The sequence below is a fragment of the Pantherophis guttatus genome, chromosome 14 (genome assembly GCF_059756535.1).
Source record: "Pantherophis guttatus breed Tessera chromosome 14, ASM5975653v1, whole genome shotgun sequence".
NCBI classification, from domain to species: domain Eukaryota; kingdom Metazoa; phylum Chordata; class Lepidosauria; order Squamata; family Colubridae; genus Pantherophis; species Pantherophis guttatus.
The window spans coordinates 15,936,040-15,952,066 of record NC_142076.1 but is presented as its reverse complement, the minus strand read 5'-3'; the positions used below and the strand labels follow the sequence as shown (position 1 = coordinate 15,952,066).

Here is a 16,027-nt window from a genome sequence, read left to right as displayed (position 1 = left end):
TTGTTATGCTCCCGTTTGGTTCTACTGTGAGTTATTTAGACCCAATGCTGGGCTCATTGTTCTACAAGGTCTGCCATATAATACACAATTTCCTATATCAGCCATCCCACCCGATGGATAAACGTCAGTGACTTACGTGTTTGAAGGTCTTTCGGAGGTGCTTGAACTGCAGGTAGTACCGGTAGAAATGGAGCTGATCCACGTGATGTAAAATTACCACCATGACACCAGCCACGTGCCTTTGGTGGTGGATACGACACCAACTGTACCACAAGGGATCAAGATTATCTCTTATGTTCCTTTCACCAGCCACGCCCATGCAAATCTATTTATATTCTCAAATTCTCAAATTTCTATACCGCCCTTCTCCTTTCGGACTCAGGGCGGTGAACAGCCAAGTAAAACACTTTATATACAAAAGTTAAAATAGATTTAAAATAATTAAATAATTTGGCCCATAATTTAAAACATTTCAATTTAAAACCAATTTCAAATTTTAAAAACCCATCATAAAATCAGGACAGCCCGGCTAACTGAAAGAGGTAGGTTTTAAGGGCCCGACAAAAAGTCCAGAGGTCTGGGATCACTCATATCTCTGGGGGTAGATTGTTCCAGAGGGTAGGTGCCACCACAGAGAAGGCTCTCCCCCTGGGGGTCGCCAGCCGACATTGTCTGGCCGTCGACACCCTGAGGAGGCCCTCTCTGTGGGAGGGCCTTCTCAGGGTGGTTTCTCGGTGGTTATATTGGTTTCTAAACATTTAGAGCTGTGGTGGCGCAGTGGTTAGAATGCAGTACTGCAGGCTACTTCTGCTGACTGCTGGCTACCAGCAGTTCAGCAATTCGATCATGACTGGCTCAAGGTTGACTCAGTTTTCCATCTTTCCGAGGTGGGTAAAACCCAGAGTTTTGGGGGCGATAAACTGAGACTGTAAACCGCTTAAGAGAGGGCTGTAAAGCACTATGAAGCGGTATATAAGTCTTAAGCGCTATTGCTATTGAGGAAGCAGAAATCCTGGGTCTCCAGTGAATGATCTAGCAGTTGGTATGACAGATATGGATCTCATAGACAAGGAGTGTCCAAACTTGGCAATTTTAAGACTTGTGGACTTCAACTCCCAGAATTCCTCAGCCAGCCATGAGGAGCCTGGAGGTTTGGAGACCTCTGTCACACAGCAGTGTTTCTCACTGGCTGAATGGACTGAATGAGCCTAAGCCATCGTAGTGGACTGAATTAATCTAATGTATGAATCCAGTTTCCATATAACTGATTCAAGAAATCACGGTTAAATGACTGGTGGTTTTCGTGTAAGAGGCTAATCCGACCCTCATCACTGCTCGAATGATCGTACTGGGCTATCAACACATGAAATAATTTGTTAGAACTTGAGAATTCGGCAAATATTTCAGTACAGGCAGTTCTCGACTTAGGACCACAATTTTGAGTCCAAAATTTCAGTTGCTACACAAGACAATTATGAAGCGAGTTTTGCCCCATTTTACGGCCTTTCTTGCTGCAGTTGTTAAGTGAATCACTGCAACTGTTATATTAGTAACGCGGTTGTTAAGTGAATCTTGCTTCCCCATTGATTTTGCCTGTCAGAAGGTCCCAAAAAAGGGATTTCATGACCTTGGGACACTGTAACGGTCATAAATACGAGTCAGTTGCTTATCGGTCAAATTTTGATCCTGTGACCATGGGAATGCTGCAATGGTTGTAAGTGTGAAAAATGGTCATAAGTCACTTGTTTCAGTGCCATTTAACTTCAAACGGTCACTAAACAAAGGGTTGTAAGTCCAGGACTACCTGTACTCTTGAACATCTAAAGTGGACAGAACCTTCTGTAAGGTTAAAGGTAAAGGTTCCCCTAGCACATATGTGCTAATTGTTCCCGACTCTAGGGGGCAGTACTCATCTCCGTTTCAAAGGTGAAGAGCCAGCGCTGTCTGAAGACGTCTCCGTGGTCATGTGGCCGGCATGACTCAATGCCAAAGGCACACGGAACGCTGTTACCTTCCCACCAAAGTGGTCCCTATTTTTCTACTTGCTTTTTTTACGTGCTTTCAAACTGCTAGGTTGGCAGAAGCTGGGACAAGTAACAGGAGCTCACCCCGTTATGTGGCACTAGGGATTCGAACCGCTGAACTGCCGACCTTTCGATCGACAAGCTCAGCGTCTTAGCCGCTGAGCCACCGCGTCCCCTTTTCCCATAAGGTTAAGAGCTTTACATTTACCTGGGCTGAGTGACATTGTGATGTTTTCCCTGTGTGGCATACTTGAGGAATTCGCACAGTTGCTCACAGCTGATTTGGCCTTCTCCAAACATTCGAGTAGACAAACAGGGTGTCTTCACCTTGGAAACCAAGAGAATTGACTCAGGAGTGTTTACATTCCCAAAGAAAATGTCAGGATTCAAGGCACCGTTCCCACAAACAACATCCCAGAAAGGACAGCTCATTTCTGGCAAAAGGTTGCCACAAAAAACACACACATCAAGGCGCAAAGGAGAAACACAGTTAATAGACACAACTGTTAGACATGCATTAACTTCAGAAAACTTGGACATTTATTTATATAAACACGATGAAATGCCAAATAACTTTAGTCCCAGAAGTGATTTTGTATAAACAATCCTCCCACGTTGACAAATTCAGCTATGGACAAAATACAAGCAGCTTCTAAAAGTTTCTGGAGCTTTGTAAGTATTCTTTTTTTTATGTGTATGTGTTTCCTACTCTGAGATCAAGAATCTCAGCGTCTTGGTTGCAACCTTCAAATGATTAAACGTTCTGTCTAATTCTGGATATTAAACCTGGAGGGGGGTGGGGGGTGGAATAATGCAAAACTGAGAAAGATGCAAGAATAGCCAACAGGAATAGCACATCATTCTAATTATAACTTAATGATTCATGGATATAAACAATGAAGTGCAGCATTAAAAATATAACACAGACTAAAAACCCCTCCAGCAAATCTCTCAGAAAGAATTACAATACAAAAAATGTTTTGAAAAGAACACAAACTAAAACGGTGCCAGAAAAACATTTGGAAAACTCCGCCCAATACTTAAATTGGTATTTTTAAATTATTATTATGGGGAATGATAAACTAAAACATGCCATAATGGCAAATCCTTTGGAATTATATATCCATAAACAAACCTTACTTCACTAGAAACTTTAATTTTCTGATGATTTGAGGGAATGTCATTTTTCTCAACCTTCCTCTTTCTTTTAGCCTTCCGGTTCTCTCCTTCAGTTTTCTCATCTTCGTAATACCTTTTCTTTACAACTCCATGAGTTTGTGCAACCATTTTATTCATAACTCTCTCTTCAAGTGGAATTTATCTGTTAAAACAAAAAGAGCAACACGGAATATTTAAAAATAATAAATTAATGGAAAAACATCTGTAGACCAAGGCAACTATCAATGTTGAACCACTTATAATTTTTAGCAGTACTAATAAGTTGAAACTCTACTTAATTCTGTTTAGGATTTGAATGAAGATTTATCTATCTACCATCTATTTATATCTATCTATTTGTCTCCATCTATCCAGATCTATCTATCTATCTATCTATCTATCTATCTATCTATCTATCTATCTATCTATCCCATCCATCGATATCTAGTCTAGTCTAATCCAATCTAATTTTATTGCCGCCCATCTCACTAGAGATGGATAAATCTATCTCAGCATCTACTTCTATCCTACTAACGCAGCACCATTGAGAGTGTCCTGACATACGGCATTCTTGCATGGTACGGGAGCAGCTCTGTAGCAGACAAAAAAGCTCTACAGAGAATCATTAAAACTGCTAAGAATATTATTGGACTCCAGCTACCAGCCCTGGACGACATCTTTGAATCTCGCTATTTGAGAAAGTTGCATAACATTCTCAGAGACTCTTCCCATCCTGCTCACAATCTTTTTGGACTGTTGCCTTCTGGCAGAAGATGCAGAACAATTAAAACTCGGACTGCACGTCTTCTGAATAGTTTTTATCCCAGAGCTATAATTGCACTCAACGATGAACAAAAGGGCCACCATCAGTGAGCAGTTGGACAGCATTACTTGGTCTGTTGTGTGGATGTTTGGGTGGTTTAGGGGTGGGGAATTGTGGTGGGTGGGAGGGTGTTTGGGGATTGTTGTGTGTGTTGGACCTGGTCTTTCGGTGTTAAGTGAATTTCGTTGTATGGGTATACTGTGTATACACATACAATGACAATGAGCCTGGTGGCGCAGCAGACTAATAGCCTGTAATTATCATTCAGCTGCCTGCAATTACTGCATGTTCGAATCTCCCCAGGCTCAAGGTTGAGTCAGCCTTCCATCCTTTCTAAGGTAGGTAAATTGAGGACCCAGTTTGTGGGAGCAATAAGCTGATTTTGTATAAATATACAAAAGTATGAAGGCTATTGCTTAACGCATTGTAAGCCGCCCTGAGTCTCCGGAGAAGGGCGGCATATAAATCAAATTAAAAAATAAAAAAAAGTTATTATTATTGTTGTTATTATTATTATTATTATTATAGATGCAAATAAGAATTTTTCCCTCCATACAGTAATATGACTTTCTTCATCAAGTTATATGTAAGAATAACTTAATTTTAGAATGAATAATATAATATCAATAAAAAACTCTGGAACATGTTTAAATTCATTTTAATAGAACATCAAGTCTCCTTCATAAAATGAGTCTAATTGAATCTGCATTTCCTGTAATATTAATAGCAAGCCCTTGTGGTATTACTATTCTACCTTAATTTATTCTAATCCAATTTAATGAGAACAGTAAACGAGAGCAGTAGTAGCAGCAGCTGCATTACGTGCTCTGAACTATTCTATTCTACAAACACGGACTAAAGCTATGTTTTTCCAAACTTGGCAACTTTAAAGTGGGTGGACTCCAACCCCCAGGATTTCCCCTGCTCCCCCCCCCGCATGCTCGCAGGGAATTCTGGGACTTGAAGTCCACACAGACCTTAACGTGGTTAACTTTGGAAAATAATGGATTGAAACAACAACTCGCACGATGTAATGAAGTCCATCCTCAGAATGTAAAATAAAGAGCAGCTCTCAGCACCCTCTTTGCACCCGGCCTTGCCTGCGGGGCAGCAGCTCCCATAATCCTGTAAGAAAAGATAAAAAGTTACTTTTTTTATAGAATGTATTAATTGCATACAAGAAATTATAAAGGCTCTATTGCAATGTTTTTCAACCTTGGAAGCTTGAAGATGGGTGGACTTCAACTCCCAGAATCCCCCAGCCAGCGTTGATAATCCTGTAAGAAAAGATAAAAAGTTACTTTTTTATAGAATGTATTAATTGCATACAAGAAATTATAAAGGCTCTATTGCAATGTTTCTCAACCTTGGAAGCTTGAAGATGGGTGGACTTCAACTCCCAGAATCCCCCAGCCAGCGTTGCTGGCTGGGGGATTCTGGGAATTGAAATCCACCCATCTTCAAGCTACCAAGGTTAAGAAACACTGCTCTATTGCAAAGCCTCAGTAACAAGGCAAAGGAAAAGCCACAGGAAAAAGGTGCATTATTATGGGTCAGCTTGACCAAAACGTTCAAGAAAGCTCACCCACAAAAGGCGAAAGAAATAATAAAGAGGCATCCTGTTGTAAATTAGCAAAAGCCACCATTGCAAAAGACAGGAAATCAGTAAAAATAAAAGACGCCACAACCAAAAGGAAATCATGTTGGACACGTACGCAGGATGTAAACAGGCAAGAACTGGGGGTGAGGGGTGGGAAGGAGGTATGATGTATACTGGGGAGGAGGGAAAGGTATAAAAGCATTGTTGCAAAACTTTGAAAAAGGGCGCTTCAGGATCTCCAATCCAACTTGGGAAGAGACGTGGAGGCTTTGCCTTTTGCAAAACGCAGTCCAATAAACTCCTAACTTTGTTTGCACATCAGAATTAGCGAGCATGATTTCTTATTTTTTATTTTTGTGTGTGTGTGTTTAAATCTCACACAATCCCCAACCATGATCAGCAAAGTTTTTAAATCTGGCTGGGGTGGGGTATTTGTTCTAGAGATAGGGATCCAAGCAGTGTAAAAAGCAGCAGGTTTTAAAGCTGGGGAACAGGCTGCTCTAGCCTGGAAACCGAACCCAATGCTTTGGTGGTCCATGCAATTCTCTTAAGGGGTTTTTGCAAGCACGTGCGAGCCTGCAAACCCGTGTTAAGGGAAGAAGAGTTGCCCTCTTCCTCCTCCTGCTTTGCAAGCAACAGCCTCCCAGCAATTAAACCTGGGAACGCCTTTCCTTGCAAACACCCTCTCCCCATTAAATAAAAAATAAAAAAATTAAAAAGCGGGTAAAGGGGGGAAAAAAAATGAAAATAGTTGCAATAAGTCTAACCTGTATTCCTGGCACTGTAAACTCCTGGGGAAGGAAGTCCTTCTGCAATCGAGGAGAATCTTCGCTCGGCAATCGGCTGCCCGGGCTGGAGCTTCCCCCCTCCCTCCCTCCCCCTCCCATCTCGCATCGCAGCCGAGCCTTGAGCGAGAGAGCGGATTCCAATGGCGGCAAGACCTACTTAGTCGATCGGCCGAAAGCATCGAGGGGAGGAGGAGGGGGGGGAGGAGGCGTGGCCTGCTCGGCGGCGGGCTTTTTGAAACGACGGTGGCCGACGAGTGAAAGCGAGCCGGGTGGGGGCCCGGGGAGGCGGTTGCCATGGCGACGAGGCAGCTGGCCAGGTAAAGGGGGCCCAGGTAGCGTCGACCCTTCGGTCTGTTGGGGGCTGCAAGAGAGACGGACCCCACCCACTCCCCAGTTTGGACCGAGCTGTAGGGCAGAAGAGTCCAATTTTGGCCCCTTCTGGACTACAATTCCCAGAATCCCCTGGGCAGCATGGAACCTAATTCATTCAAATGCAATAGCTTTACAACAGGGGTGTCCAACCTTGGCAACTTTAAGATTTGGGGACCTCAAAACTCCCAGAATTTCCCCAGCCAGGTTTTCTGTCTTTAAACCAGAGCTGTCCAATCTTGGCAGCGTTAAGACTTGTGGACTACAATTCCCAGAATCCCCCAGGCAGCATGGAACCTAATTCATTCAAATGCAATAGCTTTACAACAGGGGTGTCCAACCTTGGCAACTTTAAGATTTGGGAACCTCAAAACTCCCAGAATTTCCCCAGCCAGGTTTTCTACCTTTAAACCAGGGCTGTCCAATCTTGGCAGCTTTAAGACTTGTGGACTACAATTCCCAGAATCCTCTGGGCAGCATGGACCCTAATTCATTAAAATGCAATAGCCTTACATCAGGGGTGTCCAACCTTGGCAACTTTAAGATTTGGGAACCTCAAAACTCCCAGAATTTCCCCAGCCAGGTTTTGTACCTTTAAACCAGGGCTGTCCATTCTTGGCAGCTTTAAGACTTCTGGACTTCAATTCCCAGAATCCCCCGGGCAGCATGAAACACCCCCCCCCCCCCGCCCACCAACATATTAAAATGCAATAGCCTTACATCAGGGGTGTCCAAACTTGGCAACTTTAAGATTTGGGGACTTCAAATTCTGAGGAATTTCCCCAGCCAGGTTTTGTACCTTTAAACCAGGGCTGTCCATTCTTGGCAGCTTTAAGACTTCTGGACTTCAATTCCCAGAATCCCCCAGGCAGCATGGAACCTAATTCATTAAAATGCAATAGCTTTACATCAGGGGTGTCCAACCTTGGCAACTTTAAGATTTGGGAACCTCAAAACTCCCAGAATTTCCCCAGCCAGGTTTTGTACCTTTAAACCAGGGCTGTCCAATCTTGGCAGCTTTAAGACTTGTGGACTACAATTCCCAGAATCCTCCGGGCAGCATGGACGCTAATTCATTCAAATGCAGTAGCCTTATATCAGAGGTGTCCAACTTTGGCAACTTTAAGATTTGGGGACCTCAAATTCCCAGAATTTCCCTAGCCAGGTTTTGTACCTTTAAACCAGGGCTGTCCATTCTTGGCAGCTTTAAGACTTCTGGACTTCAATTCCCAGAATCCCCTGGGCAGCGTAAACCCCCCCCCCAACTCATTAAAATGCAATAGCTTTACAACAGGGGTGTCCAACCTTGGCAACTTTAAGATTTGGGAACCTCAAAACTCCCAGAATTTCCCCAGCCAGGTTTTGTACCTTTAAACCAGGGCTGTCCAATCTTGGCAGCTTTAAGACTTGTGGACTACAATTCCCAGAATCCCCCAGGCAGCATGGAACCTAATTCATTAAAATGCAATAGCTTTACAACAGGGGTGTCCAATCTTGGCAACTTTAAAGGTCTGGGGACTCTCAGAATTCCCCCTGCCAACTCTTGTATCTTTAGAGCAGGATTTTTCAAACTGTGGACTTCAAACTCCCAGAATTCCCCGGTAGCTCTGCTGGCTGGGGAATTCTGGGAGTTGAAGTCCACAGGTCTTTAAAGTTACTGTGGGAAAATATCGACCGGAATGGCCTTGAATCAGGGGTGAAATCCAGCAGGTTCTGACAGGTTCTGGAGAACCGGTAGTGGAAATTTTGAGTAGTTTGGAGAACAGGCAAATGCCACCTCTGGCTGGTCCCAGAATGGGGTGGGAATGGAGATTTTGCAATATCCTTCCCCCAGGAGTGGGGAGGGAATGGAGATTTTGCAGTATCCTTCCCCTGCCACGCCCACCAAGTCACCGCACAGAATCGGTAGTAAAAAAATTTGGATTTCACCACTGCCTTGAATTACAATCTAATGGGGACTTTGTTTTAACGCTGTAAAATTTGCATAACGAATTTTATCTCTTGATTGACAGGCAGCTAGGCATTATTCGAAGTGTTTCCAAACCGCCTCCCGGTAGCCAGAGCCACAACCAATGCAAGCTGCGTGAGTATTCCCCTTATTTCATAAATTCAGTGTTTGTTATTATTTGCGGGTTATGACAATGAGATAATATCATACGATATTTTTATTTATTTTTTTGGTATTGCAGGGCAGCTGTTTGACTACTTAATAATTATTGATTTTGAGTCTACCTGCTGGAAGGATGTCCGAAGATGTCAAGAAATAAGTAAGCCAAGCTTTAATCATTTTTAATAATTGCTTCCGTATGAATTGGCAGGAAAAAACAAAGAGAAGGCTTGAACAGAGTTCATGCAGATGCAGGAAGTTCTTAACACACACCATTCATTTAGTGACTGTTCAAAGTTACAATGGCACTTTAAAGGGACTTATGACTGTATTTCACACTTACGACCATTACGGCATCCCCATGTTCATGTGATCAAAATTCAGATGCTTAGCAACTTGTTTATATTTATATGACAGTTGTGTTTTCCCAGGGTTATATCATATGATCCCTTTTGCGACCTTCTGACAAGTAAAATCAATGGGGAAGCCTGGTTCACTTAACAACCAGATTGCTAACTTAAGAACGGCGGTGATTCACTTCACAACTGTGGCAAGAAAGGTTGTAGAATAGAGCAAAACTCACTTAACAAATCTCTCACTTAGCAAACAGAAATTTTGGGCTCAATTGTGGTGGTAAGTCGAAAACTACCTGTAATTTTTTATTTATTTATTTATTTATTTATCGGCATAGTTGAATTTCCAGCAGTTCTCTTGAACACCTCAAATGGAGAAATTGAGACTGAATTTCATATGTACGTCCAGCCCCAAGAACATCCGACTCTCTCTGAATTTTGTATTGAGCTAACTGGAATAAAACAGGTATAATAATTTCAAGAGATTGTGGTCAGAGTTTGTTAGTTTCATTTTGTTTTGAAGCATTTTACTTAATTAACTTTTGATGAATGTTCTTGAAGGAATTTGCTTGCTGCCTTGAATGTATTTCTTTTATCATCACAATATGACTTTTCTTTGAATGCTCCAAGCCTATAGCAACCCCTGAAAAAGTTTTCATTTTTATTAATTCATTTCAAAAATTGATTTAAATTCCTTTCTATTTTCAGCTGTTCATTTCTATTCATTAAAGTGGCCTTAATATATATTAGTGGGACGTGGTGGCTCAGTGGCTAAGACGCTGAGCTTGTCGATCAAAAGGTTGGCAGTTCAGTGGTTCGAATCCCTAGTGCCGCGTAACAGGGTGAGCTCCCGTGACTTGTCCCAGCTTCTACCAACCTAGCAGTTGGAAAGCATGTAAAAAATGCAAGTAGAAAAATAGGGACCACCTTTGGTGGGAAGGGAACAGCGTTCCGTGCGCCTTTGGCGTTGAGTCATGCTGGCCACATGACCACGGAGACGTCTTTGGACAGCGCTGGCTCTTTGGCTTTGAAACAGAGATGAGCACTGCCCCCTAGAGTCGGGAACGACTAGCACATGTGCGAGGGGAACTTTTACCTTTAATATTGAATGCCAGTGGGTGGTCTTAGAAATCAAAATAAAAATGGATATGTATTGATTGTTTTCACCATTTTGTGTATTAGAGGGTTTGTTTTTTGTTTTGCTTCTTAAACAATGCCTGAGCTTTATTTTCTGGTCCGGTCAGAAATATCAATATCAGTCTCGATGAAACCTAATCTAAATCTAGATTCTAAATGTGACCAGCAAGATCTTTTTTTCGTTGAATTAAGGATCAAGTCGATGAAGGGGTTCCACTGCATATAAGCCTATCCCAATTTTCTAAGTGGATTCACAAGATCCAGGAGGAGAAAAACATTGTTTTTGGTTCGACGGGTGCTGCTCCTGAAGAAAAATTATGTGCCTTTGTTACGTGGTCAGGTAATTCATAATGTTTATCTTATCTATGATAAAGTTTGCTCGTTCTTCATTGCTGGGCCTGCTGAAGACGGTGGTTTCCCTGATAACAAAATGGAAAAATGGTTATTTTGTGATGGTTTTTGACTTTTGACTCTACCTGGGACTTTGGAATATTCAAATAATAACCAGGTTCGTCTTCTGCTTAGGTTTTTGAGACTAGCCATCATTGGCTATTTTTCTACACAGAGTTGGAAGAGACCTTGTGGAGGTCTTCTAGTCTAACCCCCTGCCTAGACAGGAAACCCTACACCACTTCAGACAAATGGTTGTCCAATCTCTTCTTAAAAACTTCCAGTGTTGGAGCATTCAGAACTTCTGGTGGCAAGTTGTTCCACTGGTTAATTGTTCCACTGTCAAATAGTGCTCGTAAAAATCCTGCTGCATTCCCCCTGGCTCTTTTACCCTCTTTGCTGTGTATTTTCATGGATTTCCCACCATCATAAGGACTAGAAGCTTGCTTGAGGGAATCGGAAATCTTTTGTCCTTGTAGACATTGCCCAATCTGACTTTAGAACAATAAGTGTGCGCTCCATCAAAAGGAGAATGACTAATTTACATTCCTAAGCACTGTCGGTTTAGGAGTTATGAATTCCAGAATTGTACCCCAGAAACTGGCAGGTTTTATTTTAGATTTCCATCGCTCTAAGAAATTTAGATAATTGTCACGCATGCTTTACACAGTAGACTGGGCTAAATAGACAGCTTCTTTTGCTTTTGGTTTTCTATTGCATGAAATCATTATCGTTGCACAAAAAGAAAATTTCACTCCATAGTTGAAAAACTATGGAGGTGATAATCAGGAAACAGGAAACCTTTATGAACATTTGTTTTTATGTAGATTGGGACCTGGGAATTTGCCTGCACTATGAATGTAAAAGAAAACAGCTACGGAAGCCTAATATTTTAAATTCTTGGATTGACCTACGGGCCACTTACAAGGTGAGGGTATTTGCCTTTGGTGGTAATCATGACAAGAAAATATACGTTTTATTTATTTGTTTATATTTCACACTTCTTAATGATTCATCTCTCTCAAAGAGGGGCTCTGGGTGGCGTCCAATTTAATCCAGAAACATCCAGCTATTTTAACTACTGCCAAGGCTGAGAAAACACATTGCCGTCAGCGATTTATATTTAATAGAGCAAAACAGCAGATATAACGAGGGTTTTATTTTCATCCTTTTGTTTCTCAGAGCTTTTACTCTAGGAAGCCCCAAGGTTTAAATGGCGCATTGAAAGACGTGGGTATCACTTTTGAAGGACGGGAGCACTCTGGTGAGTGAGTATTTATGTGTACGTATGACAAGGAAGGGACACGGTGGCTCAGTGGCTAAGACGCTGAGCCTGTCGATCGAAAGGTCGGCAGTTCAGCTGTTCGAATCCCTAATGTTGCATAATAGGGGTGAGCTCCCATTACTTGACCCAGCTTTGGCCAACCTAGCAGTTCGAAAGTAGGTAAAAAATGCAAGGAGAAAAATAGGGACCACCTTTGGTGGGAAGGTAACAGCGTTCCGTGTGCCTTTGGCGTTTAGTCATGCCAGCCACATGACCACGGAGACGTCTTTGGACAGCGCTGGCTCTTCGGCTTTGAAACGGAGATGAGCACCGCCCCCTAGAGTCGGGAACGACTAGCACATATGTACGAGGGGAACCTTTACCTTTACTAGATTTGGCACCTCCTGTTTTCCCCCAGGCCTGCATGATTCTCGGAATACAGCTCGCCTCGCATGGAAGATGATTCGTGATGGGTGTGTAATGAAAATCACAAAATCGTTGGATAAGGTTAGTGGGTTCTCTTCTCAGCACCCATGACTGGTCAACGTTAACCCAGCGAGATTTTTATGGACAGAACATTTGACTTGGGGATCTTGTTTGAAGCTATGCTGGCCGGGAGATTGGTTGACCTCCTTTCTTTATGGAATCCTTAGGCACCTCCAACTAAGAATTCCCTGGCCAGATTTGGGGAGAGTGAGAAACCTAACCATGGTGGCCCTTTGGGAATCAACCCTCTTGTCAAAGCATCACCTTTGGACGAAAGCGAAAAGGAAGTTCCTCCAGAAATCGAGAGAAAAGAGGAAGACTCGGCAAAAGAGACGGTTTGCGTAGGCTTGTTCGAAGACGCGCCTCTTACGTCTAAAAAGAGCAGAAAGACTGACGAACGTTGTAGCACCAAACACAACCTAACTTCATCCATAGGAAGACCCCATTGGCCTCTAGGTAGTCTTCAGCACCCCTGCTATAGACCTTCAGGCCTTCAGAGTCGGGGCCAACTCATTTCAAACCCTTCTACGCCCATTCGAAGTCTTGTTTTGGTCCCCACGACTCTTTCCACCGTCAACATTTCCGAGACCGACATCAGCACCACTCCAGATTGTCTATCTTTGTTGGCCGACTGGGAGGACGTCGCAATCATACCACAAAAGGAAGATGACTCAGATCCAGAATGCTCACCCTTAAAAGATAACTCCCCAACTAAGAGCGCATTCGTGACGGAAGATAGGAACAAATCGATGAATCGGGGAGATGAACACAGGATAGATGTTCCTCTGAGTAGAGAGCTCTCAAAATGTGTGGTCTACAAGAGTCCAAATACGACTATTTACAACGCGGGCCGAGCTCCCAACAAACCTTCCGATGCTTCTAGGTTTAAGCTCCCAGTTGTAACGGATGCAGAGGCATCTTCCCCTAACCCACCAGACAGAAATCTTCTCGCCTCTTCGACCGAGGCCATCAAAAGGAAGCCTTCCAGCCCCAAATCTTTGCCTCCCAGCAAAAAAACGCCTTTCAGAATCTACGAGGACGGAAGCCCAACGTCGAACAGCTTCCCATCGCCCAGGGCGAATCTGTGCGGCGTCTCTCCGGCTCTCTTGAGCTCTTCGGGTAATTTCAACCTGACTTTCAGGGTACCAGAAACCGGGAGGGTGACCCCTCCGTTATGCCGGTGTGGCCGAAGAGCTCGAAGGTTGAACGTTTCAAACGGTGGCCCTAATCAGGGCAAAGCATTTTATAGCTGCCCAGTGAGAAAATGTGAAAGGAATACGAAGGGCTGCAACTATTTCCGATGGGAACATTCGCTTATAAAGGAGAAAATGGCCCTCCCGGCTTCAACTTTAGAGGCTGGGGGCTTAAAGCCTTTGAAAACTCAGGACTACCCCTCCCTGGGAAATATTAAACCGAAGTGCCTGAATCTTCGGCCTTCCATGCGAACTTAGGAGGTTTTTTTCCCCCTGCCTTTTATTGGGAAAATGGAGTATTTCAGCCTTCAGAAAGTTAGTGTAATCGTGTTTAGAAGCATCACCGAAACTGCGTCTGCAATTTAGCACCTGGTCTCGTCTGAATGCAGTATCACAAACTGTCTTGTCTTTTAAATGTGTACTTTCTCGTCTCTACTTTCTAGGTTCCTAATTTTTTTATTTTTAATTTTTGAATCATGTTGTCTATACTTTAAATCGGTAAGCCCGACTGCTGAGAAATTGCTTTTTTAAAGAACTGGCTTGTAAAACTTGCATCGTGCTTTTAAATGTCCTTTTAAAACATCCTTTCATATATTCTTGATTCTGAGAAGTGAAATAAAATGAACTCCTCCCCCCCACCTCCCTCAAAAGACGAAGTGAAGTTTGTCCGTTTTAATACGGCACCTCCCACAAAGGAAAAACTGCTTTCTTTGGGGTTGTGTTCAGTATGTTTTTTTTTAAACTGGTCCCAAATTTCCCTAGCACGGCAGGAATACAATTCACAGAAAACGATGCAGCTGCTTTAATGAGTCACAGACAGATTTGCTTGCATTTCACGTTCTGGGGTATCGTGAGGCGCTTTCCCCAAATTGTATCGGAAGCATTGCACAGTGAGTAGATCGTAGAAATTTGGTGAACTGAACGTCCTGTAAATCTTTCTGGAATTCAGAAGACGCTGGCATGGATTACGGTGTGGGAACATTGCCTGGGCTGTAACATTCACAACGGCGATTATGCTTTCAGCATCCCAAAGATAAAGGAGGGATTGATGGAATTATTTTAATTTGGAATTAGGCAAATTAGCTGAAATGCATGCAGTTAAAATTAAATCCTTGCTTCTTCTTCTATTGAGGACTTGACTTTTACAGCGTGCCCGGTAACTGTTTTTATGACCGAGGCCCAAGTAGTGATTACCAAACACAATTCAGTCCTGAACAAACTTATTTTATTAAAACAGCTGAGAATTAATTCATTCTCAGTTTAGTCTCCAAAACAAATTCTTCGGCCTTATCACCAACCTTTGATGTCTTTGGCAACCTGCCAAAGGCTTTTCTTGGCAAAAACCCCACAAAGTTCAAGGGACGCTGACAAGACACACTGGAATCAACGATGCTTTTCTACAAAACCCTCGTTGCTGCTCTTTTAAGCCTTATGGGAGGAGCCAATCATCTTCTGGCCTTACTCCTGAGTCGCCCCTTTTGCTTTAGCTGCTCTTGCCTTCTGGCAGCTCTGTGCATGCGTGCACTAGGAACAGGCTCTCCCTGTTCCTCTGCCTTGCTGAGGTCCGACTCTGGAGGCTCCGGAGTCCGTACGTACCTCCCAGATGGCCCCATCTCTGCCTCCGACGCAGAGCCCTCGTCCGAGCCTTCCCCAGACTCCAGGACTGGCCCATGTTCCTCCCCAGCCTCCTCACTGTCCGACTCTGCTGCCAGCTCCCAGGGTGGATTTGATCTAAATCGAGTTGATTTAAATCACAATTTAAATCATGATTTAAATCACTAGTAAAAAGGCTTGATTTAAATCAACTCGATTTAAATCATAATTTTTAAAGGGCAACTGTCATCTCTGCTACTCCTTTGACTCACCGATAGTCCCAGTGTTGCAGAATATATAGCCTCATGCTACATAACTAAGCTCCATTTCATGCTGAATAAACTAAATTATTTATGTATCTTAAATAGAAAACTATCTTACGATAGATTCTTACCCCAAAAGTTTTTTATTAAAATAAATTCGATAAAAATAAAAAAAAATCCGATTTAAATCAAAAAAATCTGACTTTTTTGATTTTTTTAAAAAAAATCATTGATTTTTATCCACCCTGCCAGTTTCGCAGGCTGCTGGCGGACCACAACAACTGTGAAAAGGATCTGTCCATGTGCAACCTTTGAACTTCAAAGGCGCTTTGTTTGATCATGGAGATCCTCAGATATGATCCTAGCTCATGAGTGGATTTATTCTATAAATAAGTGATGAAGGGCACAGCCCAACTGCCCTGAAACCTATTAGGTTCCATTCGCTCACCTCATTCAAACATGGGACAATATTGCCTAGC

At 42.8% G+C, this 16,027-nt stretch overlaps 2 protein-coding genes across 6 annotated transcripts in view; one reads left to right on the top strand and one right to left on the bottom strand.

Moving 5' to 3' along the window:
- Positions 1–6,459, bottom strand: part of REXO5 (RNA exonuclease 5) — a 32,493-nt gene extending 26,034 nt beyond the window's left edge. The window contains exons 1-6 of one of the 5 annotated variants that reach the window (XM_087878515.1): positions 6,373–6,459; positions 5,221–5,282; positions 4,983–5,130; positions 3,165–3,345; positions 2,233–2,351; positions 137–263 (exon numbers count right to left, since the gene is read on the bottom strand). In XM_087878515.1, the coding sequence (XP_087734641.1) occupies positions 137–263; positions 2,233–2,351; positions 3,165–3,320 (402 nt within the window). In that variant the 5' untranslated portion in view covers positions 3,321–3,345; positions 4,983–5,130; positions 5,221–5,282; positions 6,373–6,459. The remainder of the gene's footprint in view (positions 1–136; positions 264–2,232; positions 2,352–3,164; positions 3,346–4,982; positions 5,131–5,220; positions 5,283–6,372) is intronic. The other 4 variants (XM_087878519.1, XM_087878520.1, XM_087878518.1 and 1 more) reach the window with 4 other exon arrangements.
- Positions 6,460–6,477: 18 nt separating this feature from the next.
- ERI2 (ERI1 exoribonuclease family member 2) lies at positions 6,478–14,342 on the top strand. The gene is made up of 9 exons (XM_060693073.2): positions 6,478–6,710; positions 8,775–8,845; positions 8,952–9,029; positions 9,561–9,688; positions 10,552–10,699; positions 11,577–11,677; positions 11,932–12,013; positions 12,432–12,520; positions 12,667–14,342. The coding sequence occupies exons 1-9, from the start codon at positions 6,688–6,690 to the stop codon at positions 13,948–13,950; spliced, it is 2,004 nt and encodes a 667-aa protein (XP_060549056.2). The 5' UTR covers positions 6,478–6,687; the 3' UTR covers positions 13,951–14,342.
- Positions 14,343–16,027: the final 1,685 nt, after the last annotated feature.

Excerpts from the sequence above, each read along its gene's own strand:
- ERI2 (XM_060693073.2), top strand. The coding sequence starts at position 6,688 with ATGGCGACGAGGCAGCTGGCCAG. Across the intron at positions 9,030-9,560 it reads CCGAAGATGTCAAGAAATAA|TTGAATTTCCAGCAGTTCTC; the intron begins GTAAGCCAAGCT and ends TTATCGGCATAG. Across the intron at positions 11,678-11,931 it reads ACCTACGGGCCACTTACAAG|AGCTTTTACTCTAGGAAGCC; the intron begins GTGAGGGTATTT and ends TTTGTTTCTCAG.